Raw genomic sequence first — 26,484 nt, 5'->3', positions numbered from 1 at the left:
TATAAAGCAGCTGTTGATAAGTACATGAAATGCTTGTATGTTGGATCTTTAAAATTACACCCCTGCATGGGTTAACATATCTGAGTACAAGCATTGATAAATCAGATGTTTGATAAATTAGACTCGTTAACCTTCCCTGAACTGCTTCCAATGCATTAATATCCCTTCTGTAAGTCCTGTACACCATGCTCCAGATGTGGTCTCACCAATGCCCTGTATAACTGAAATATAACCTCCCTAATCGACATTCAATTCCCCTCACAGTAACATCCTACTAGTTTTCCTGATGACTTGCTGTATCTGCAGACTAACCTTCTGTGAAACATGCACTGGGACACCCAGCTCCCTCTGTATCTCAGAGTTCCGCCACTTCTCACTGTTTAGATAAGACTCTTCTTTGTATTCTTTCTGTCAAAATGGACAATTTCACACTTTCCCACAAGGTACTCCATTTGCCAGATCTTTGTCCACCCACTGACCCGATCTCTATCCCTTGGTAGGCTCCTTATGATCTCTTTTCAACTCACTCTCTGACCTACCTTTCTTCAGCAAATGGAGGTCTATACCTCCAATCCCTACATCCACATAATTTCTATAAATGGCAAGGAATTGTGGGCCCAGCACCGATCCCCACGACACACCAACCATGAGACCTGGCTGGAACAGAGTGAGGACTCTGCAGATGCCGGAGATTACAGTTGAGAGTGTGTTGCTGGAAAAGCACAGCAGGTCAGGCAGCATCCGAGGAGCAGGAGAATCAATGTTTTGGGCAAAAACCCATTCCTGATGAAGGGCTTCTGCCCGAAACGTTGATTCTCCTGCTCCTCAGATGCTGCCTGACCTGCTGTGCTTTTCCAGCACCACACTCTCGACAGGAGACCCAGCCAGCCCTATAAAGACCCACTGATTGCTCCTCTCTGCTTCCTGTTCCTTCAGCAGCCAATCTTTGATCCACTTAAACAGGTTCCTCCCCCACACCAGGTGCTTTTATTTAATGTGCATCTTATCCAAGGGAGAAATGTTAAGGCTGTGCAAGTCAGGAGAGAAATGAAAGTCTCCCTCCAAATGCAGATCTGCTGACATTTTCAAAGAAAAGTAACTGATCGGATGACAGATTGGCTCTGGACCCAAGATTCTGGAATGTTCCCTGCTGTTGCCTGACTTGCCAGACCCTCATCTTTTTATAGCTGCCAGCTGACATCATGTATCCATTTCAGACAGCGAGCTGGGCTGGTGCTGTGTCACAAAGCTGATAAAGTGAACAATGCCGTGGCTTCACTGTTTAATCCCCCCCCCCCCCCAATCCATATAACCTCGAAGCTCAGTGAGCAGAGAGCTGGGTCCGTACATTACAGAACGATGGATAGAGACCGAGAGGTTACTCAGGTGATAAAAATAAAGATGGTCATCATTTATCCCATCTATGGGCACGTGGCTCAGCTTTTTACATAAATATCATCAGTGACACCAACTCTCTCTGTTAAAAATACACAGCTCAGGCAACTGCTCATGGGCAGTGAGTGAATGTCAGCTTCCAGCCCCCACTCTGTGAGCAAACAGCAACAGGAGATCCTACAGCACCTCTGACCTGCTCAAACATTCCACCTGACTGGAGCTACATTGTACCTCAATTCCATTATTCTGTCTCAGTTGACTCCTCACCACACAAAATCATTTCTGCCTCCACCCTATCAAATGCCCATTCACATTTTAAGCAACCCACTCAGGTCATCTCTACTCGAGACAAAAGAGTTCAATCAATCCCAGTCCCCTGCTCTATCCCCATGAGTAGCCATGCTAGTTCCTTTTGAACCGACCCTCCCACACTATTTAACCTTTTCAGTTCCACCACCATTCTGACAAATGCGTGCTGCATTTATCCAACATCCCTTTTCCCCTTCTGATGCTCAAAACTGGCTGTGATTACTCTGAACGGGCTCTGTACCACAACACCCACCCGAGACCCTGCACACCACTCAAGATAAAGGCCATCATTAAACTTTGACATTATTTTAGTACCTGTGACCAGCTTTTAATCAATTCTACACTTGAATCTGCAATCTCTTTGCTCACCCACAGTGCCTAACTTCTCATTGCTTAGAAAATATTCAGATTTGTCTTTCATGAGTTGAAGTGGATGATCTCACACTTTCCTACATTAAAACCATTGCCGATACAGTAAATTGATTAATGCTCCTTTGTGATTTTCAATTCCCATGTGCCCTACTGGCATTATCGGGTAATTAGTGTTGTCATAAGATTTTGATATACTGTATACAGCTCGAGTTTCCGTCATTCAAGTCATCTATCAATTTAGATAGAAGCTGTGATTTCAAAATGGATCTCGGGACTAGGGGAGGGGATCCCAGATCATGTGTTACCACTTACAGGACAGAGCCATGACCTTTATTCTCTGCCTTCTTCCTCCCATTGGCCAGCCAAGGGCTGACAATCTCCCAGGTCACTTCACCATCTTGTCTAGGTCTCAATGAGACCTTTCTGCTAATCTCTGCTAATCACAATGTGCTCAGTCTCCCATCCACCTCATCCCAGGGAGCCTGTCCTCTATCACCTTCACTGCAGGTGGCCTCTTCCTGAGGTAAGGAGACCAACACTACCCATTGTACTCTATTGGTACAGTCCCACCAAAACTGCCCAGCTTCCTGCACTTAGAAACAGTCTCTGCTCATTCACTCCATCAAAACCTTTCAAATATTTGAACACCTCAATTTAATCTCTATTGAACCTTCATCACTCGAAGAGGAGTGCCATTTTTTCCACTTCCTCCTCCTCACTGGAACCACTCACCCTCAACGCCCTCAGCAAATCCTTGACATCTTTCCTAATGTGCGGCACCCAAAACTGAACCCAACTCATTTCCAGAGTTGGCTTCACCATTGTTTATAAAGTTTGAGGATAATTTCCATACCTGTATTTATAAAGCGGAGGTACCCACATATCATTTTGCTGTGTCATTCTCTATGCTTTAAATACATACATCTCCCTGATCATACACCCTGCCTTCAATACTGTGCCTTCCACACTGTCTTTTATTGACTCATTCCTCCCATTAAAATAAATCATTTTACATTTTTAGTGTCATGGGGTCCTTACAGCACAGAAGAAGACAATTCAGCCCATCAAATACATGCTGTCTTCAATGCAATCCAATCAATCCCAGTCCCTGCTCTATCCCCATGAGTAGCCTGCCTGTTCCTTTTGAAACCCCACATCTCCTCTAAATTTCATCTCCCATGTATCCAACCATGTCACTACCTGGCCACATCCTCCTGAACTCTATTGTATCCTTTACACTCTTTGAATTTTTGTCCTGTGTACCCAAGTCCAGATCATTAATATTTAACAATTCTTTAATTTACTGTGGAACATGGGTGCCACTGGCTGGGCCCTGTGGTTATTGCCCATCCCTAGTTGTCCCTTGAGAAGGTGGGGGTGAGCTGCCTTCTTAAACCGCTGTAGTCCATGTGCTGTGGGTAGACCCACAATGCCCTTAGGAAGGGAATTCCAGGACTTTGACCCAGCAACAGTGAGGGAACGGCGATATATTTCCAGGTCAGAATAGTGAGTGCCTTGGAGGGGAGCTTGCAGGGGGTGGTGTTCCCATGTATCTGCTGCCCTTGTCCTCTAGGTGGGAGTGGCCATGGGTTTGGAAGTGCTGTCTGAGGATCTTTAGTGAATTTCTGCAGTGTATCTTGAAAATAGTCTACACTGCTGCTACTGAGCATGAATGGCAGAGGGAGTGGATGTTTGTGGATGTAGTGCCAATCAAGTTGTCATAGAGTCATAGAGATGTACAGCACGGAAACAGACCCTTCAGTCCAACTAGTCCATGCCAACCTGATACCTTAAATGAATCTAGTCCTATTTGCCAGCATTTACAAGAATGGGGGGGGGAATCTTATCAAAACATATAAAATTATGAAGGGAATAGATAAAATAGAAGTAGAGAGGATGTTTCCACTGGCAGGTGAAACTAGTTCAAGAGGGCATAGCCTCAAAATTAGGGGGGAGCAAATTTAGGACTGAATTGAGAAGGAACTTCTTCACCCAGAGGGTTGTGAATCTGTGGAATTCCCTGCCCAGAGAATTGGTTGAGGCTTCCTCAGTAAATGCTTTTAAAGCCAAGATCGATAATTTTTGAACAGTAAAGGAATTAAGGGATACAGTGAGAGGGCAGCTAAGTGGAGCTGAGGCCATGAAAAGTTCAGCCATGATCTTATTGAATGGTGGAGCAGGCTCGAAGGGCCAAATGGCCTACACCTGCTCCTCGTTCTTATTTGCCCCATATCCCTCTAAACCCTTCCTAATCATATACCTATCCAGGTCCCTTTTAACTGTTGTAATTCCTGGATGGTATTGAGCTTCGTGAGTGTTGTTGGAGCTGCTCCCATCCAAGCGAGTCGGGGGAGTATTCCATCACATTCCTGACTTGTGCCTTGTAGATGGTGGACAGGCTTTGGGGAGTCAGGAGGTGAGTTACTCACTGCAGTACTGTTAGCCTCTGGTTTGCTCTTGTATTCACCATGTTTACTGTCTGATCAGTTGATGCAGGTTTTATCCCTCTCTGCATTTTCAAACTGGGGAGTAACATTTACAATTGTCCAGTCTGACACCACCTGCATATCTAAGGAAGATTAGGAAATTGCAGTTTGGGTGTCTAAAATATCTATCCTTACTTCTCTCAGTAACTTACAATGAATCCTATCTTTTATGGTGTTCAGTTTTAGCTATTTTCATCCTAACGGATGGCATGATTGTCTCTCTCTCTCTATTGTTATTTCCTCAGTGAAAACAGGTGCAAAGCATTCATTTGGTTTTAACTTATCAGCTGTGCCCTTCACCACCACAGAAAGCTGGTCCTTCATTTGCACATTGTTAATTGGGGTAGCCTTTTACGATACATGCATTCAGAAAAGACTTTAGTTCTCTTTTATATCATCTGCTCATCTGTTCTCAAACTCTCTCTTCATTCTATTATTTTCTGTTCGGTGCTCCCTTGTCCTGTTTGTATTTCTTTGCTTCTTCATTGAACGACAGAGCTGACTTTTAGATGTTGCAATTCAGGGAGTTGTATCCTTGGACAACTTCCCTTCCGCTGTGAATGTGTCCAGTCCACCCCCTCGTAAAGTCCCATGACTGATATTGCTCCTTTGCCCTTTAAGCTGTCAATCTTTGATCCAATTTCACCAGATTCTTTCCCAGCTTTACTGAAACGACTCTTCCTTAAATATTTCAAATTGGAAATTTCCCTCAGCCTTCTTCATCACTGTTCAAAACTTTTCATTGTTGAAATGTTTGGGATTGAAGGTGAAGTATTGAGCAGGTTTGGAAATGAGATTCAGTGGCAGGAAACAGAGAGGAGGCAGAATGGGCACCTTCTCAAATTGGCAGAACCTGTGTATGGTGTCCCACAAGGATCTGTGTTGGAGCGTCAACTGTTCATCATGTTTATTAATGATACAGAGGATGGAGGAGAAAGCTGGGGAGTGATAACGTTGATAGTGGCATAAAATTACAAAGAGGTATTGCATCATTGAGTGAACAGGCAAAACAGTGTTAAATTAACTTCAACATCAGCATTCACATCAGACCTGAAAGAAGAATATCTGAAATGATAAAATGATGGAAACAGTGAAGGTCCAAAGAGACCTAGTAGTGCAACTATATTGAAATGTCATGAACAGAAACAAAAAATAACAAATCAGGAAATGAAAGCTGCTCCTGTATCTAGAAGATTAGAATACAAGGGAATAGAAATCCTACCGCAGTGATACAAAGCCCTGGTTAGACCCCCACCCCCTGGAGTCGCTCTGGGCTCCACGCTCAGGAAGGAGAGACCGGCCTTGGAAGGAGAGTTGTCTCAATTCCCCAGAATGAATCTTGACTCTAATGTTTAGAATGCAAGGGGAGATTTCATAAACTAACGTTAATATTCCTTGGAACCCAGAATGTAAAGAATTGACCTGATTGAAAACTGCAACATATTAAAGAGAAACAGATAGGGGAGAGAAAATTTATCGGATGTCTAAAACAAGGAAGCTTGGTTTCAAATTTAACTAAAGTGAATTTAGGGAAAGTTTCCATGCACAGAAGATGATAAATGTTTGGAACTCTTTTCTTGAAACAGCAATTGCTTCCAGGTCTATTGTTAATCTCAAATCAGAGACTGTAGACTTTTGTTAATGATGAAGGGATGGTGGGTATAGTTAGCTAAATTGCAGATTAACTATGATACCATTGAACACTGGAGCAGATTCTTGGGGCTGATTAATCTGCTCCAGTTAACCTAATTATATTTTGATTGTTGTTTATCAAATGCTCCCCACCTACTGAAAAATCCCCCATTTGATTCCCTGGAATGAAGTATGGAAATACTTCCTCGTTCTATGTACATATTGGACACAAATCAGGAACTCTGCCACCTCTTCTCCCTTTCCAATATTAACTCAGCCTATATTCCAATATTCAGTCCTTCATTCTCACCAGACAAACACTGGTCAGTATTTAGTCCAATATCACCTCCTCACAATTGTTGCACTGTAGCACAGTCCTACACACACTCAATAGCTTCACAACTTCCCCCAACCTTCCTAAATTCTGATAAACTGGAGTCTGTCTTTGCTCGTGAAGTATATCATCACTCTCCAATTTATTAACGTTATATTTGACCAATATTGCCATCCACTCTGTGATTCCTTTTCCAACTTACCTGAATAAAGAAAAAAAAAGTTCTGTTTACAATGTGTGTGCACAGACTGATTGAGGGTTGTAAGGCAGGTTCGGGAAGTGGTTAGTAAGGTCACAGGGATCTGCTTAATAACAGTACTCAGTATAACAGCAACCATAGGATATGGAAACATTTATAAACTGCCTCAGTTTCATGTTCAGTATTATTTCCAGTTTTGGATGTCACACTTTAGGATGGATGTGAAGGTATTCAAGTCAGATTGGATCAGATGTTTCTGTGATCCACACAAGTTCCTGAGATCAGGGACTTCAGTTAGGTGGATCAATTGGAGGAGCTGGGACTGTTCTCCTTTCAGGAGATTCACAGGAGGTCTTTCTGATTAGATGTGTTTTTAATTAGAGGGGTTTAAGTGGATGGCCAGAGTAGAGGAGGAGTTACTGTTCCCGCTGGTGAAAGAGATAATAAGCAGACATTAATTCAAGGTGAATGACAGAGCAAGCAACAGTGCCATGAAGAATAGGACTAAATAGCCAGAGAGAAAATCTTTGCACGGCTAGGAAAAGGAATGGAGGAGTCAGACAAGCTGAATGACACTTGTAAAGGGTTAGCATTAACTCAATGGGCTAAATGGCCTTCTTCAGTGCTGAAACCATTCCAAGATTGAAAGACATTGTAAACAGGCAAACAAGTACTCAATCCTCTCCTGCTTTGAGCTGACTGTCTGTTATTGCAATTAAATAATAATCTCAGGTGAGTATCTGTGCAGGCACCAATCCTATTTACCATGTTCCAAGCGTTTACACACGTGTACATTGAGCCCATTTTAGTCTGCTTTGTATTCCCCTCAATGCACCCTCACTGTCTGTCCTTCCTGGATGGACAAATAGGTACTGGGGTGAAAAATTACCACAGCATACCAACAGAGGTTGGAGCCCACACCCCAAAACCGGGTACAACTGGACCCCACTAGGAGAACTAGTAGTGTTTAGAGAACTGTACCCCAACATGGAATCAATCATCATCATACTGACTAGCAAACATCAATCCTTTCAGGAGGAGACAATTTGGGATAAGAATCTTGACTTGTATGGAATTTCAGGTCTCGCTGTCCATAAAAACCTGTCATTTCTCTGGGAGAAAATTAAACATGGATTCTGAATGTTCACAGGCAATTCTTACTCACATTGGGTGAGGCCTCCAACATGTTATCACCATGCCAACCGGACACTGGCACAAAGGGGACAGTGATTGGGTTGTAGCCAATCTTTTTAATGTAGGCGCTAACTTCCTTCACAATTTCATCGTAGCGCTTCTCACTGTACGGAGGCTCGGTGGAGTCCATTTTGTTGACCCCCACGATGAGCTGCTTCACTCCGAGAGTGTAGGCCAGGAGTGCGTGCTCACGGGTCTGGCCGTTCTTGGAGATGCCAGCTTCAAATTCACCAACACCAGCAGCCACTATCAGCACAGCGCAGTCAGCCTGGACAGACAGAGAGAGACACACACACGTATCGTCAAAGTCATGCTATCTGACCCCTGTGGGCACCAACCCTTGACCCCTCCATTCACTGTCGACAGAGCTCCTTTACAATTACACTCTGCCCTCTGACCCCAGAGCTCACTGTTCCCTCTGATCATTAACCACTGATCTTTGCACTCCCACTGACCCACGCTGGCAAACTCAGAACCAAGCCCCCAGGTTTTAAAATTCCCTCCCTTATTTTCAAATCCATCCATGGCCTCACAATCCATAACCCTCTGAAATCTTTGCAATTCTTGGATCCAGCCCCTTTCAGTCATATATAGGTCCAACCTGACTAAGAACTGCAGCTTTGCTCCTCTAAAGGAGTATTTAATTTTGTCAAACAATCCACCGCTTTTATGATCTATTTGTAGATGACTTTCATCAGTTTGAAGCTAATTTGGGCTTCAATTGCCAATCAGGTTCCAGGTTACCAGTTCAGTAACATAACTGCTATGCCCAATAATCTGATGCAGAACCACTGGGTTAGGAATTCACAAATGTCAGCCCAGGCTCACTCTGTGTTGTCACCCAAGGTTGCCTGCAGGAGACTGTGAATGTGTGTCTGTCATAATGGAGTCAGATGTCACTTGACACCAGGTTATGGTCCAACAGGTTGATTTGAAATCACAAACTTTCAAAGCACAGCTCCTTCATCAGGTGAAGCAGTGCTCTGGAAGCTTGTGATTCCAAATAAACCTGTTGGATGATAACCTGGTGTGTTGTGATTTCTGACTTTGTCCACCCCAGTCCAACATCAGCATCTCTACATCATGTCATAATGGAGAACTGGTCTAGCCTGTGATGCCCTCTATGAGCGAATAGCCTGGTTGCCCTCACTAACTGCTTTCACAGAGATATGTCACTCTGGTGAGGTTCAGAATCTTGACAACACCTTTAGAACCACACCCAGTACCACCCTGAAAACTGTGAGTCCTCAACTCTAATCCACTTACTATTCCCTACTCCCTTCATCAAAACACTGCTGGCTGTACCGTCACCTCTCTGTTTTGTTTCCCTCAAGATTGTCTTTAAAGTTTTTCTCATTGACCCAAGCCATTAATCACCTGTCCTGATTCCCATTTTATTTAGCTCAAGGTCAATTTTGTCTGATTATGTTTGAACAGAATTGACCAGACAGGGTAAAAATCAGGAAAGGGAGGAATAAAATGCTTTGATTTCAAGTTTGGAAATCTGCTTTGGCCTCCCACAGCTTTTCACTGACCTGAGAGGTTCCAGTGATCATGTTCTTAATGAAGTCCCTGTGGCCAGGAGCATCAATGATGGTGATGTAATACTTTGGTGTCTCAAACTTCCACAGAGAGATGTCAATAGTGATGCCTCGCTCACGTTCAGCTTTCAGCTTGTCCAGGACCCAGGCGTATTTGAAGGAACCTTTACCCATCTGAGCAAGAGTGATCAGAATAGGTTCTGTGTCAATGAGATATTCACACTGCAAAGATCATCAAACGCTTACCACAGAATCGACACCTTTTAAAACAATGTGGGAGTTTGCAAGGAAAGTATTTACAAGAATATCGAACTTGGACAAAACATCACTTATCCAGATTGCAGAGTTCAAAGGGAGGTCATTCAGCCTCTCCTACCTGTGCAAGCTCTGTGAAAGAGCTATCCAATTAGTTCAACTGCTCTGCGGTCTCACTACAGACCTGAATGTTGTCCTGTTTCAAATATTTAGCGGGTTCCCCTTGAGGATTAGTCTATCCACTGCCTGTTTTGGCAGCTCATTGCAGTCTATATGTGATGATTGAATGGTGGAGTGGACTCGATGGGCCGAATGGCCTTACTATGTCCTATGTCTTTATGGTCTTATGATGCTGATTAACTTGATCCAAGCTTCCTGAATGTTGATTATGTTCCTGTGGAACATGCTGGGAAGTTTTCCGACATTGAAGGTGCAACATCAAAGTAATTTGTTGTTGGCTATAAGAACCAATGATTCTGACAAGTTCCAGGTCATCCCTCCAAACTATTATAGAACCCCTACTATGTGGAAGCATTCATTACATCAAATGCACAGCAAGCCTCTAAAGAGCATCCCACCCAGATTGCCCCTATAACCCGGAATTTCTTTGCCCAATCCACCTAACCTGCAGATCTTTGTAGTGTGGGAGGAAACCGGAGCACCCGGAGGAAACCCACGCAGACACAGGGAGAATGTGCAAACTCCACACAGACAGTTGCCCAAGGCTGGAATTGAACCTGGATCCCTCACTGTCCCTAAGGGAAGGCTGCGAGGTGAGGTAACTTCTTGAGTATCACCGAGTGACTTGCTGGACCCTTTATCAGAGAGCAGTCAAGAGTCAACCACATTGCTGTGGGTCTGGAGTCATATGTAGACCAGACCAGGTTAGGATAGCAGATTCCCTTCCCTAGGACAGTGGTGACCCAGATGGGCTTAAAGACAATGGACAGTGGCTTCATGACCACCATTACACCAGCTCTCTCTTCCAGATTCTTACTGAATTCAAACTTCTGCCATGGCAGGATTTTACTCCAGGTGCCCAGAACATTAACCTGGGTCTCTCGATTATGAGCCCAGTGACAATCCCACAACACCACTGGCACTAGCTGTCCAGTGATACTGATGTGACAGAGACAATTACAGAGATGGGGATGAATGAATTCATGGGGGGTTATGAATACAAGGATGAGAATTTTACAATGGAGGTGTTTCTGGACACGAACCAATCACTGTGGACTGTATTTGTGGAGAACTAGCCAGCTTGTTTGAAGATGAGGTCCTCTGTGCGGGAACCACCCACGTGGCATTTTGAAGCAACTGTCCTGCTGCGCAGGAACTTCTAGCTAACTGCGAGGTCACACACCTTCAAACCAGTGTCCCAGCCAGGGCACGGAGGGGTCAATGCATGAAGGGAACATGGTGAGAAATAGGAAAACGGTAGCAGAGTTTAAAACAAGCTGAAGTTTGGGGTTGGGTGACCAACCAGGACAACACTGGAATAATCAAATAATAAAACCAAGAACTACAGATACTGAAGATATAGGTGTCATGGTGGCTCAGTGGTTAGCACTACTGCCTCACAGCACCAGGGGCTTGGGTTCAATTCCAGCCTCATGTGACTGCCTGTGTGGGGTTTATATTTTCTCCTTGTGTCTGCGTGGGTCCCTTCTGTGTGCTCTGGTTTTCCCCACAGTCCAAAGATGTGCAGTTTAGGGTGGATTGGCCATGGGAAATTGCCCATAGTGTCCAGGGATTAGCCATGGGCAGGAGAATTGAGCACTCAAGGCCTCAGCCTTAGAGTAAAGAGAAAACCTTTTAGAACAGAGATAAGGAGAAACTTCTTCAGCCAGAGGGTGGGGAATCTATAGAATTCATTGCCACAAAAGGCTGTGGAGGTCAGTTTATTGAGTGTATTTAAGACGGAGATAGATAGGATCTTGATTGCCAAGGGGATCGAAGGTTACAGGGAGAAAGCGGGAAAATGGGGTTGAAAAGCCTATCAGCCATGATTGAATAGCTGAGCAGACTCGATGGGCTGAATGGCCTAATTTCTGCTCCTATGACTTACAGTCTTATGGGAGATGTGGTGTTCTGGGGATAGGGAGGGATGCTGATGGAGGATCAGCGCAGACTCAGTGGTGCATGGTCTCTTTCTGCACTGTAGGAATTCCACATTTCTGAAACAAAAGCATAAATTGCTGGGAACATCTCAGCAGCTCAGAGTTAACATTTCGGGTCCAATTGCTTGATGAAGGGTCATTAACTCTGTTTCTCTCTCCACAGGTGCTTCCAGACTTGCTGAGTTTCTCCAGCTATGTCTGTTTTAGATGGAATAACCAATATGGATGTAACAAAGGTGTGGTGGGCAGTTTCGACTTGAGGCTGGGGTGGATATTGTCAAAGTGACCGATCAGTGGGAGCAGGTGGATGTGAGGCAGGATATATTACCAGGATGACAGGGAATCCTGAGACATGATTAGTTGGGTGGGGCCAGGGAAAAGAGGGTGCCTTGAAGCTTCCAGAATGTTCTGCCATATTTCCAACCACTTTCAAAGCACATTCTCTGCATCTGAAGAGTCATCCATGAGATGGGTAAAGAATATAAAAATGGAAAAAGGGTAAACAATGAGCACAGAATTGCTGAATCACTAGACAAACACATTTGACATTAAATGCAAAACAAAAATTGATGTCGATGGTGGTTAAGGTCCCATGTTCACAGATAATTCCCAAAACGTATCAGCTTTGAAAAATAATAGCAGGTGTCAGAAAAAGCACAAGTAAAATTAGTTCAATCCTGCAGCCATCACATCCACATTACTGGAATATTCTGAATGCCTGGCGAATGACAACTATGGAAAGGTCTGACCCATTAGTGAGTCAGCAAAGACACTGAACCTGGAATAGATCACCATGGAAACCAAGGACAACAGGTTGCATTTATACAGCACCATTAAGGTAATAAAGAAATCCAAGATTCATAGTAACATTATCAAAAAAGGTCATCAAACCACTAAAGGGATTATTTGGCCAGGTGAGATGAGTTTTAAGGAGGAGATGGAGCGAGAGAGAGAGGGGTTGGAGTTCAAGCAGCTGTAGGTCATCAAAGGCAGAGATTAAAATGAACATGTACTAAACTGAAGATGTGCAGCAATTTCAGAGGTTTGTGGGGCCACAGGAGATTACAAAGACAGGAGGAATGAGGCATGGAAGGATTTAAAAACAAGGTTGAGAAATTTGCAAATTGAGGTGCTGTTGTAGAGGAGAAGGTAATGTAGATGAACCAATGGGAGGTGAAAGGAAGTTGGTGTGAACTTTAGAGAATGCCAGCCAGGACATTGGCCCAGAAAACATCACCTGGTCAAGCCTGGAGGACACAAACTGTAACACAATAAAGAGAAGCCATTTCAAAGAATGGTCCCCATGTCTGCTTGCTTCCATCATTCTGGACCTCACAAACCACAAGCTGTCACCAATCACATGATCAGCAAACGGCCAATTGTTAACTGGTTTGTTAGAATGGTTGGCATTGCAATCATAGTCCATGGCAAGTTTCCAACTCTGAACGGGCAGATCTGGGATGTCTTTATTTAACCCACTGCCCCACCCAATGCCAACAGCCAATGATAACATCTTCAATCACTTTAGAATCAATGAAGAAATGGGGACAACTGTGCATTTTTAAAAAAAGTCAGACATTTCTCCCAGGGGCTCACCCAGTGACCTGCAGGTTAACTCAATCCCAGCAAACACTGGGGTCAAACCTGGACAGTTCATAATAAACAGACAGGCATCAAAATGGTGAGGTCATAGCTCTTAAAAAAACAGTATTTGACCACCATCTGCAAACAAATCCTACTCCAGAAAATTAAAATGAAGGAAAGGAACATTTAAAATATAAATATACTGTAAACAAATAGGACATAATCTTTCAACCTCTACAATATTGGGTTAAGGGTTATTTTGCTCCTAATATGGTCAGGGGTGTGGACCAAGCTCTGCTGAGGCTCAACTGGGACCATACTGGAAATGTGACTGTGCTGAAAGCAATGGGAGGAATACGTTGGGAATGTGTTGGGACACTGATGGTAACATCTTAGAAGCTGTGCGGGAAAAGTGCTGGAACCAGGGCTGGGATGGAGCTGAGATTGAGATGGAAAACTGCTGCAATGTAGCTGGGATTCAGTGGGGAAGCTGCTGGGATAGATTTGGGATGAAGTGGGAAGCTGCTGGGATCGATTTGGGATGCTGCTGGAGTGGAGCTGCTGGGATGGATTTGGGATGAAGTGGGAAGCTGCTGGGATCGAGCGGGAAGCTGTTGGGATGGAGCTGGGATGGAGTTGAGAAGCTGTTGGGATGGAGCTGGGTTGGGGTTGGGATGGAGCTGGGATAAAGTGGGAAGCTATTGGAATGGAGCTGGAATGGAGTTGGGAAGGTGCTGGGATGAAGTGGAAAGCTGTTGGGATGGAGCTGGGATGGAGTTGGGAAGGTACTGAGATGAAATGGGAAGGTGCTGGGATGAAGTGGGAAGCTGCTAGGACTCTGTTACCTCTGCCGCCTCCTTCTCGAATTTTTCGATGGTTCTCTTGTCGATGCCGCCACATTTGTAGATGAGGTGTCCGGTGGTGGTGGATTTGCCGGAATCGACATGACCGATGACCACAATGTTGATGTGAATCTTCTCTTTGCCCATGGCTGGGGCTGGGGCTGGAGCTGGGGACAGATCACTGCAGCAGACACAGAGAGAGAGAGGGGTCAGGGAGGGGGAATCCTCCGAGTCAGCCCCGCCACAGAGAAGGTGAAAGGGTCAAACCCAGTTGTGGGTTTGGGAAGGGAGCGCAGCTTTCAAGGCTCCCCAGAGGATCGGGGGGAATATTCCAAAGGATCCGAGCAGGTGCCTGGTTCCAGTTCATGGAGATTGGTCTAAATATAACTCCCTCTCAATCCCGCCCTCTCCCTAAATGTAATTACCTTTCCCAATCTCCCAATTCCTTGCTTTTAAAACATTTCTTTGTCTGGAATGATTACATTGTAGACTGTCTTCTTTTCATTTCCCACCCAATCGCTTCTCTCTCTCTCCGTGTGGAAGAATAGCTGGTTTTATTCCTGGGATTACTCTGTCTCTCTGCGCCCTTTTATCTATCTATTCCTCCTCCTTCCCTATCTGACCATCTCTCTCCCTCCTTCCATTATCCCTTTTTCACTCTGTCTCCCTGTAACACAGCTCCTGCTTATTGAGTGCAGATAGCCCATCCCTCCCCCAGGGTTAGCCCCCGCTCTGTTCCCTGTTCCCCCCGGGGTGATCCTGCCTCTCCTGCCCGCTCTTACCTGCGCTGCTGCCGGGGAGACCTGCTGCCGCTTCTCGCTGATCTTTATTGCGGACGGCGGTGGGCGGTCTCAGCAAATACTGACAAGCCTCCTCCCTCCCTTCTCCCTCCCTCCCTCCTACAGCAATGCGGTAAAGAACCTTCACCAAAATAACATACTGCGGAGAGAGAGAGAGAGATAAACAGAGGGAGAGAGGGAGGGAGGATGGAGGGATAAAGAGGGAGGGAGGATGGAGGGATAAATAGAGAGACAGGGAGATAGAGGGATAAATAGAGAGAGAGGGAGGATAGAGGGATAAAGAGGGAGGAAGGATGGAGGGATAAATAGAGAGACAGGGAGATAGAGGGATAAATAGAGAGAGGGAAGATAGAGGGTTAAAGAGGGAGGGAGGATGGAGGGATAAAGAGGGAGCGAGGGAGGATAGAGGGATAAAGAGGGAGGGAGGATGGAGGGATAAATAGAGAGACAGGGAGGATAGAGGGATAAATAGAGAGAGGGAGGATAGAGGGTTAAAGAAAGAGCGAGGATGGAGGGATAAGTAGAGAGAGGGAGGATAGAGGGATAAATAGAGAGAGGGAGGATGGAGGGATAAAGAGGGAGGGAGGGTAGGAGGATGGAGGGATAAATAGAGAGAGAGGGAGGATAGAGGGATAAGAGAGAGAGAGGGAGGGTGGATAGAGAGAGAGGATAGAGAAATAGAGAGAGTGGGAGGATAGAGGGATAAGAAAGGGAGGGAGGAGAGAGAGGGAGGATAGAGGGTTAAAAAGGGAGGGAGGATGGAGGGATAAAGAGGGAGCGAGGGAGGATAGAGGGATAAAGAGGGAGGGAGGATGGAGGGATAAATAGAGAGAGAGGGAGGATAGAGGGATAAAGAGGGAGGGAGGATAGAGGGATAAATAGAGAGAGAGGGAGGATAGAGGGATAAATAGAGAGGGAGGATAGAGGGATAAAGAGGGAGGGAGGGTAGGAGGATGGAGGGATAAATAGAGAGAGAGGGAGGATAGAGGGATAAGAGAGAAAGAGTGAGGATACAGATAAACAGAGACAGAGGGAGGATTAAGGGATAAGAGAGAGGGAAGGAGGGAGGTTAGAGAGATAAACAGAGGGAGAGGGAGGATAGAGGGATAAGAGAGAGAGAGGGAGGGTGGATAGAGAGAGAGGATAGAGAAATAGAGAGAGTGGGAGGATAGAGGGATAAGAAAGAGAGGGAGGGAGGAGAGAGAGGGAGGATAGGGAGATATAGAGAGTGGGGGGAATAGAGGGATAAAAGAGAAAGGGATGGAGGATAGAGAGATAAACAGAGAGGGGGAGGGACGGTAGAGAGATAAATACAGACAGAGAGGGAGGAAGTATAAAGTGATAAATAAAGAGAGAGGAGGGAGGATAGAGAGATAAATACAGAGGGAAAAGCAGAGAGGAGGGAGGATAGAGAGATGAACAGAGAGCGTGGGAGGGAGGGAGGAAAGAGGGATAAACAGAAGAATGAGGGAGGATAGAGGGATAAGCAAAGGGAAATCGGAGAGAGGAGGCAGAAGAGATGGATAAACAAAGGGAGCTAGGTGAGAGAGAAAGCAGGTAGGATAGAGGGATGAACAGAAGGAGCAAGAGGAAAAGGGAGGTGAGAAAGAGAGGAGAGAAAGCTGAAAAAGCAACAAGGAAAAGAGAAATTCTGGAATAAAATATACCCTTTATATCATACCAAATACAATACTGCAGGTATTACAGAGTATCTGTTATATTCAATAGAATAGCAGTTGTGGTGAATGTTATAGAGAATGAGTCTGAGTGTATAGTAAAGGGAATAGCAACTCTTGTGTACACGACAGAAAATAGCAGATCATGTGTATAACATAGAGATTGGCAGCCTTATTGTATATTATAGAGAATGCCTGGTCTTGTACACATTATACAGAATAGCAGACTCTTTGTATACTGTAGACAATAGCAACAATGGCGGACATTGTAGGGAGCAGCAGCCACTGTGTAGACTGATGGGTATCATCGCCTCTGTGTGTGGAGTATCGCATTTCCTGCATATATTAGACAGAATTGCTGTTTTTTTTCTATATACTAGTGGATGATGTTCTCTACGTACCATAGAGCATAGCAGCTACTGTATATATGATAGATAATGTGGATCTAGTGTTTGATCAAGGAAATCAACACAGAATGCTGGAAAAACTCAGTAGGTCTGTCAGCATCTGTGGAGAGCGGAACAGTTAACATTTCAAGTCTGATATGACACTAGAGAAAAGTCATACTGGACTCAAAGCATTAACTTGATTCCTTTCTCCAGACCTGCTGAGTTTCTCCAGCAATCTCTGTGTTTGCTTCAGATTTTGAGAATCTGTAGTATTTTGCTTTGGTTTGGGAGTTTAATGTGGGAAATTGCAGCTGCTGTGTGCATTGTAGCCAGTAGCCACCCCTGTCTATACTACAGGGAATGACAATCTCTGTGTATGTTTTCGAGAATTGGAGAAGGCAACAGTGTTGTTGTAGTGTTAATGTCAGTGGGCTAGTCATCCAGAACCCAGGGGTAATGTTCTGGATTTGAAACCCACCATGGCAGGTGGTGAAACTTGGATTTGATTTTCAAACATCTGGAAGTTTAAAACTAGTCAAGTGGTGACCATGTAGTCACTGCTTATTGTCATAAAAAACGACTTAGTTCACTAATGTCCTTACTTGGTCTGGTCTACCCATCACTCTAGACCTACAGCAATGTGGTTAACTCTTAACTGTCCTCTGGGCAATTAGGGATGGGTGACAAAAGCAGGATTAGCCATGTCACATGAACAAATAATTTTTAAAAGCAATTTCTGTGTATATTGTAAATGATAGCAACTCATGTGGAAGACAGCTCCACATTGTTCTCTGAATAATTGCTTCCTCATTCTTTTTTTTTCCCCATTCATTACAGAATTGGCCAGACCAGAATTTATTGCCCATCCCCAATTACCCAGAGGGCACTTAAGAATCAACCACATCACTGTGGGTGATGGGTCTGGAGTCACATGTCGACCAGAGCAGGTAAGGATGGCAGATGCCTTCCTTAAAGGATATTAGTGACCCAGATAGGATTTCCTGACCCTCATATGGTCATCAGTAGACTCTTAATACCAGGTTTATTTTTTTGCATTGAATTCAAATTCCAGCATAGCAGGATTTGAACCCAGGTCCCCAGAACATTACCTAAGTCTCTGGATTCATAGTGTAGTGACAAGACCACTATGCCATCACCTTTTCCCAATTCAGGGTTGAAGAATGATCCTTTGATTATTTTGCTCAACATATCAATAGCAAAACTGTTTCCATCTCTACCATGGAAACAGCGCAGATTAATGCAAGGTTTAAAAAAGATGTTCCAAATTATGAGACATTTTGAGAAAGTAAACAGGGAGAAAATGTTTCCACTGGTAAACAGGTTAGCAACAGGAGGTTGACTTAAGATTTAAGACAATCAACAAAGGGGTAGTAGAAGGAGATTCAATGATAACTTTCAAAAGGGGTTTGGATAAATACTTGACAAGGGAAACAAAATGCAGAGCTATGGGAAAACAGCAGATAAGAGAGACCCATTAGATCATCCTTTTCAAGAGGTAGGACAACCATGATCAAATGGCCTCTCCCTGTGCACTATACTGTCAACACCCTCGTACAAATACCATGCATCAAGATATAGTAGATAGGCAGGAGGCTGGGAGAACACAGCAAGCCAGGCAGCATCAGGAGGTGCAAAAGTCAATGTTTTGGGTGGAAGCCCGCTTCAGGACTGGGGTGGATGTGGGAGGAGCTGCAGATAAAGGGGGAGATGGGGGCAGAGTGGTGAAGTGGGGAGAGGTGAAGACAGGTAGGGGGTATGATCAGGTTGGTCAATGGAAGGAAGAGTTGAGAGTGTGGTGCTGGAAAAAGCAGCATCTGAGGAGCAGGAGAATTGATGTTTTGGGCAAAAGACCTTTATCAGGACTCTAACCTCCAGTATCTGCCATCCTCACTTTTGCCCGCTGGCAGGAGGAATCGGATTGGTGGCAGGGAGCAGTGGAAGGAAGGGGGAGGAGCTGCGAAGGGCATTGGGGGAAGGGAAGAGAGATTATTTGAAATTGGAGAACTCAATGTTGAGTCCTCCGGGCTGTAGGCTGCCCAGGTGGAAGATGAAGCGTTGTTCCTCCAATAGGTGCTGTGGTTTGATTTGACAATGGAGGAGGCCAAGGATGGTCATTTTGGAAAAGGAGTGGGAAGGGAATTGAAATGGGCGGTGATTGGGAGGTCCGGTTGGCCCCTGTGGGCCCGGCTGAGATGCTCGGCAAACCGTTCCCTAAGTTTACGTTCGGTCTCCCCGATTTAGAGAAAACCACATCGGGAGCACCAGATACAGTAAACTAGGTTGGAGGAGAGGCAGATGAACCTCTTCTCACCTGGAAGGACTGTTTGAGGCCTTGGATGGAGGTGAGGGGGTTGATGTGCTGGCAGGTTTTGCATCTTTTCCAGTTGCAGGGGAAGGTACCTGGGGGTTCAGGGGGTTAGTGGGGAGAGTGATGTGAACCAAGAACTGTCCATAAAACAATAAGACATAGGAGTGGAATAAGGCCATTTGACCCATTAAGTCCATTCTGCCATTCAATCATGGCTGATGGGCATTTCAATGCCACTTACCTGTACTCTCCCCGTATCCCTTAATTCCTTGCAAGATCAAGAACTTATCAATCTCTGCCTTGAAAACATTTAACATCCCGGCCTCCACTGCACTCCAAGGCAATGAATTCCACAGGCCCACCACTCTCTGGTTGAAGAAATCTCTCCTCATTTCTGTTCTAAATTGACCCTTCTCTAATTCTAAGGCTATGCCCAGGGGGTCCTAATATCCCCGCCTAATGGAAACAACTCCCCAGCGTCCATTCTTTCTAAGCCATGTATTATCTTGTAAGTTTACATTCGATCTCCCCTTAACCTTCTAAACTCTAATGAATACAATCTCAGGATCCTCAGCCATTCATCATATGTTATGCCAACCATTCCATTTCCATGTTAATCTCCGCTGGACGCGCTGCAGTGCCAGTATGTCTTTCCTGAGGTGTGGGGCCCAGAACTGGACACAGTATTCGAAATGAGGCCTAACCAAAGCTTTATAAAGTCTCAATAGCACATTACTGCTTTTGCATTACAACCCTCTTCAGATAAATGACAACATTACATTCGCTTTCTTAACCATGAACTCAACCTGCATGTTTACCTTTAGAGAATCCTCGACTAGCACTCCCAGATCCCTTTGTACTTTGGCTTTATGAATTTTCTGACCGTTTATAAAATAGTCCATGCCTGTATTCTTTTTTCCGAAGTGCAAGACCTCACATTTGCTCACATTGCATTTCATCAGCCATTTCTTGGACCACTCTCCTAAACTGTCTAAATCTTTCTGTAACCTCCTCACCTCCTCAGTACTACCTGCCTGTTCACCTAACTTCATATCATCGGCAAACTTCGCCAGAATGCCCCCTGTCATAGAGTCATAGAGATGTACAGCACGGAAACAGACGCTTCAGTCCAACCTCTCCATGCCGACCAGATATCCCAACCCAATCTAGTCCCACTTGCCAGCACCCGGGCTTTATCCCTCCAAACCCTTCCTATTCGTATTCCCATCCAGATGCCTTTTAAATGTTGCAATTGTACCAGCCTCCACCACTTCCTCTGGCAGCTCATTCCATACACGCACCACCCTCTGTGTGAAAAGGGTCTCTCTTATATCTTTCCCCTCCCACCGTAAACCTACACCCTCTAGTTCTTGACTCCCCAACCCCAGGGAAAAGACTTTGTCTATTTTTCCTATACATGCCCCTCATGTATAAACTTCTATAAGATTACCCCTCAGCCTCCAACACTCCAGGGAAAACAGCCCTAGCCTATTCAACCTCTCCTTATAGCTCAAATCCTCCAACCCTGGCAACATCTTTGTAAATCTTTTCTGAATCGTTTTAAGTTTCGCAACATCTTTCCGATAGGAAGGAGACCAAAATTGCACGCAATATTCCGACAGTGGCCTAATCAATGTCCTGTACAGCCGCAACATGACCTCCCAACTCCTGTCCGATAAAGGAAAGCATACCAAACACTTTCTTTACTATCCTATCTACCTGTGACTCCACTTTCAAGGAGCTATGAACCTGCACTCCAAGGTCTCTTTGTTCAGCAACACTCCCTGGGACCTTACCATTAAGTGTATAAGTCCTGCTAAGATTTGCTTTCCCAAAATTATCTAAATTAAACTCCGTCTGCCACTTCTCAGCCTATTAGCCCATCTGATCAAGATCCCATTGTAATCTGAGGTAACTTTCTTCACTGTTCACTACACCTCCAATTTGGTGTCATCTGCAAACCTCTTATGCTCACATTCAAATCATTTATGTAAGTGATGAAAAGTGGACCCAGCACCAATCCTTGTGGCACTCCACTGGTCACAGATCTCCAGTCTGAAAAACAACCCTCCACCACAGCAGGTGGCATGGTGGCACAGTGGTTAGCACTGCTGCCTCACAGCGCCTGAGACCCGGGTTCAATTCCTGCCTCAGGCGACTGACTGTGTGGAGTTTGCACATTCTCCCCGTGTCTGCGTGGGTTTCCTCCCACAGTCCAAAGATGTGCAGGTCAGGTGAATTGGCCATGCTAAATTGCCCATAGTGTTAGGTAAGGGGTAAATGTAGGGGCATTGGTGAGTTGCACTTTGGTGGGTCGGTGTGGACCTGTTGGGCCAAGTGCCTGTTTCCACACTGTAATGTAATCTAATCACCACTCTCTGTCTTCTACCTGTGAGCCAGTTCTGTATCCAAATGGCTAGCTCTCCCTGTATTCCATGGGATCTAACCAGTCTCTCATGGGGAACCTTGTCGAACGCCTTACTGAAGTCCATATAGATCGCATCTACCACTCTGCCCTCATCAATCCTTTTTGTTACTTCTTCAAAAACTCAATCAAGTTTGTGAGACATGATTTCCCACGCACAAAGCCATGTTGCCTATCCCAAATCAGTCCTTGCCTTTTCAAAAATATGTACATCCTGTCCCTCAGGATCCCTCCAACAACTTGCCCACCACCGACGTCAGGCTCACTGGTCTATAGTTTCCTGGCTTGTTCTTACCACCCTTCTTAAACAGTGGGACCATGTTTGCCAACATCCAGTCCTCTGGCACCTCACCTGTGACTATCGATGATACGAATATCTGATGACAATCACCTGATGAAGGAGCATCGCTTCGAAAGCTAGTGCTTCCAATTAAACCTGATGGACTATAACCTGGTGTTGTGTGATTTTAAACAAATATCTCAGTAAGTCCCCTCATCCAGATCATTAATATATAAAGTGAACTGTCGAAGGGAACAGTCCTTGCGGAAGGCAGAGAGGGATAGGGAGAAGAAGATGTACTTGGTGGTTGGGTCTATTTGGAGTTGGTGGAAGTGTTTGAGGGTGATGCATTGGATGCGGAGACTGGTGGGGTGGTCGGTGAGGACAAGGGGTCTCTGTCTTTATTGTGTTGGGGTGGGGGTGGGGGGAGGTGTTTAGAGTGGTGTTACAGGGAATGGAAGTGGTGTGGTGAAGGGCTGTCTGTCTGATGGAGGGAGGAGAAGCACGCTCTTGAAAATAGATGGACACCTGGGATGCTCGCGAGTGGAATGTCTCCTTGTCCGAGTAGATGCGGCGGAGGTGGAGGAATTGGGAGAATGTCAAGATCTCAACTAGATATAATCTGCAAGGACTCAGTGCTAAATAACAATTTAAAAGTAGACATTGGAAAATAAAAATAAATTGTTAGCCCTGATCTGATGTGGATCTAGTTGGTCCATACACTGCACAACACAGCAAACATGGGGATCTTATTGGCTAGAACTTCATGTGGTGAGAATTGGCCAATCAGCAAGATTCAAAGCTCACCATTGGGTTATACACAAGATACAGACAGGAAAATATACATTGAGTCTTTTGGTAACACAATAAACTGTCCATCTGTTTCTTAGTGAAATCTATACAGAATGTTCCTTGCTTTGTTTTCTGGAGCTGCTGTTCCTCATAATGTACACAAGAAATTACATGTTATTTATAATGCACAGGGACAGCTAATCCTGTGATGCTGAAAGTAGCTGTTGTGTTCTACACATATATGCAAAATTCAATGCACAATAAGACACAGGGACTGCTACCATCTGCACAATACACATGAGCCACTATTCTCTACAAAATACACAGAGACTGCTATTCTTGACAATATATCCAGGAACTGCTAACCTCTATAAGGACCAGTGCTCCAAAAGCTAGTACTTCCAAATAAACCTGTGGACTATAACCTGGTGTTGTGAGATTTTTAACTCGATAATACAGGGGCTGCTATTCTCTATAATATATACAAGGACTCTGTTCTCTATAATATATACAGGGACTGCTAGTCTTGATAATATACTCACTGTATAATAACAGTGAAACTTTTACACTAATTGGAACAATTTGCATGATAATTTTATATCCTGCATTAATTAATTTGGAAGTTTCAGCAAGAGCTCAACAGCTGATATTAAAAAAAAGAATCAGTGTCTTCAAGAAACTATTTAACTACCACAAGAAGTTAGCTGATTTTTACCTTCTCTTCATTGTTATAGTTTATAGGTAAGGACAGAAAACACTGGAAAATACAAGAATCATTCACATCTTCAGAAATATTTCAACTATTGCTAACTATTTCTTTGGAAAGGACATAAAAGAAGTCACATTATTCAGCCACGATTTGCCGTTGTTTGCAGAGATAAGCAGAAAGTCTTTGTGGAACTATGAACCTTCAAACTATCCTCACCTGCATCACTCTAGTAGAAGGATATTTTCCTAAAAAAGTTACATCAAAGAACACTCATTTATTTATTCAATTATGGAAAATGGGTATTATTAGCTCAACCAAGATTTAGTGCCTTAACCCCTATATGCCCTCGATAAGATGATGATGAGCTATCTTCTTGTACTGCTGCCATCCATACTTCAGAGGTATACCTATTGTTGTGTGGTTTCAATGTCTATTTTTAAATTGTTTCTTTGCACCGAATCCTTGCTATTCTCTATAATACACACAGGGACTTCAAATTCACCATAATATACAAAGGGGCTACTATTCCAGAGAATACACACAGGGACTATTTTCGATAATATACACAGGGACTGCTGTTCTCTATAATACTCACAGGATCTTCTGTTCTCTACAATATACACAGGCTCTGCCATTCTGTGAAAATATACAGAGGAGCTGATATTCTCTATATTATACACAGGGGCTGTTATTCTTTATAATATACCCATGGACTACTACTCTCTATAATACGCACTGGGCCTTGTTGTTGTTTATAATATACACATGGGCCGCTCATCTCTATAGTATACACAAGGACTTCTATTCTCTATAATACACATAGGAGCTGCTATTCTCTATAATACATACAGGAGCTGCTATTCTCTATAATACACACAGGGGCTGCTGTTTTCTGTAATATACATAGTGAGTGCTATTCTGTATAATAATACACAGGAACTGCTTTTCTCTATAATATACATGGTGTCTGCTCTCCTCTATAAAATACACAGGGGCTGCTATGAAGAGCTTTTGCCTGAAACGTCAATTCTCCTGCTCCTCGGATGCTGCCTGACCTGCTGTGCTTTTCCAGCACCACACTCTGAACTCTAATCTCCAGGATCTGCTGTCCTCACTTTCACCTATTCTCTATAATATACCCATTGGCTGCTATTCTCTATAATATACCCAGGGACTACTTTTCCCTATAACATGCACTGTGCCTTATTGTTATTTATAATATACACAGGGACTGCTATCCTCTGTAATGTACACAGGAGCTGCTATTCCATACAATATGCACCAGGGACTGCTATTCTGTATAATATACACAGGGGCTACTATTCTCTATAATATACCCATTGGCTGCTATTTTCTGTAGTATATACAGGGACCGCTATTCTTCGGAATACACACAGGGAAACTATTCACTATAATATACTCAGGGACTGCTATTCTCTATAAAATGCACACAATGACTGCTATTCTCTATAGTAGACACAGGGGGCTCCTATTGTCTCTAATATACACTGGAGCTGCTATACTCTAAAATAGACACAGGGATGCTATTCACTACAATAGACACAACATTACTGTTCTGCATAATATACACAGGGGCTGCTATTCTCATTAATATACACAAGGGCTGCTGGACCCTTTAATATACAGTGGGCTGCTATTCTCTATAATATACTCAGTGACTGTTGTTCAAATTTAATATCCACAGGGACTGCTATTCGCTATAGTGTAGATAGAGACTGCTACTCTCCAAAATATACACAGCATTACTATTCTCTATAATATACACAGGGGATGCTATTCTCTGTAATATACACTGAAACTGCTAGTCTGTACAATATATATGACGGACATTTAAGCGACTCTTGGATAGGCACATGGAAGTTAGTACAATTAAGAGTATATATTTTAGTCTGATTTTAGAGTAGGACGAAAGACCAGCAAAATATCGAGGGCCAAAGGGCCTGTACTGTGCTGTACTGTTCTATCTTCTATGTTTTATATGCACAAAGGCTGCTGTCCTCTACAATATGCACAACATAGAATTATAGAGATGTACAGTACAGACTCAGACCCTTCGGTCCAACCCATCCATGCCGACCAGACATCCCAACCCAATCTAGTCCCACCTGCCAGCACTCAGCCCATATCCTTCCAAACCTTCCTATTCATGTACCCATCCGGATGCCTTTTAAATGTTGTAATTGTACCAGCCTCCACCACTTCACCGGCAGCTCATTCCATATACGTACCACCCTCTGGGTGAAAACGTTGCCCCCTTAGGTCTCTTTTATATCTTTCCCCTCTCACCCTAAAACAATGCCCTCGAGTTCTGGACTCCCCCACTCCAGGGAAAAGACTTTGTCTATTTATCTTATCTATGCCCCTCATGATTTTATAAACCTCTATAAGGTCACCCCCTCAGCCTCTGACGCTCCAGGGAAAACAGCCCCAGCCTGTTCAGCCTTTCCCTATAGCTCAAATCCTCCAACCCTGGCAACATCCTTGTAAATATTTTCTGAACCCTTTCAAGTTACACAACATCTTTCCGATAGGATGGAGACCAGAATTGCACGCAATATTCCAAAAGTGGCCTAACCAATGTACTGTACAGCCACCTCTGAACTCATTACTCAGTACTCTGACCAATAAAGGAAAGCATACCAAACACCTTCTTCACTATCCTCTCTACCTGCAACTCCACTTTCAAGGAGCAATGAACCTGCGCTCCAAGATCTCTTTGTTCAGCAACACTCCCTCGGACCTTACCATTAAGTGTATAAGTCCTACTAAGATTTGCTTTCCCAAAATTCAGCATCTCGCA

At 44.2% G+C, this 26,484-nt stretch overlaps 1 protein-coding gene and 1 long non-coding RNA gene across 3 annotated transcripts in view; one reads left to right on the top strand and one right to left on the bottom strand.

Moving 5' to 3' along the window:
- Positions 1-15,161, bottom strand: part of LOC140462812 (elongation factor 1-alpha 2) — a 39,015-nt gene extending 23,854 nt beyond the window's left edge. Inside the window, exons 1-4 of the mRNA XM_072556137.1 lie at positions 15,046-15,161; positions 14,267-14,444; positions 9,457-9,636; positions 7,893-8,189 (exon numbers count right to left, since the gene is read on the bottom strand). Coding sequence (XP_072412238.1) covers positions 7,893-8,189; positions 9,457-9,636; positions 14,267-14,410 — 621 coding nt within the window. The 5' untranslated portion in view covers positions 14,411-14,444; positions 15,046-15,161. The remainder of the gene's footprint in view (positions 1-7,892; positions 8,190-9,456; positions 9,637-14,266; positions 14,445-15,045) is intronic.
- Positions 15,162-16,534: 1,373 nt separating this feature from the next.
- The window catches only part of LOC140463208 (uncharacterized), a 38,825-nt gene continuing 28,875 nt past the window's right edge, over positions 16,535-26,484 (top strand). For both annotated transcript variants that reach the window (XR_011954628.1, XR_011954627.1), the window contains exons 1-2: positions 16,535-16,761; positions 17,966-18,075. This is a non-coding gene — a long non-coding RNA (uncharacterized lncRNA). The remainder of the gene's footprint in view (positions 16,762-17,965; positions 18,076-26,484) is intronic.

The sequence above is a fragment of the Chiloscyllium punctatum genome, chromosome 37, assembly GCF_047496795.1.
Source record: "Chiloscyllium punctatum isolate Juve2018m chromosome 37, sChiPun1.3, whole genome shotgun sequence".
NCBI classification, from domain to species: Eukaryota; Metazoa; Chordata; class Chondrichthyes; order Orectolobiformes; family Hemiscylliidae; genus Chiloscyllium; species Chiloscyllium punctatum.
This window is presented reverse-complemented; position numbering and strand designations above follow the sequence as displayed.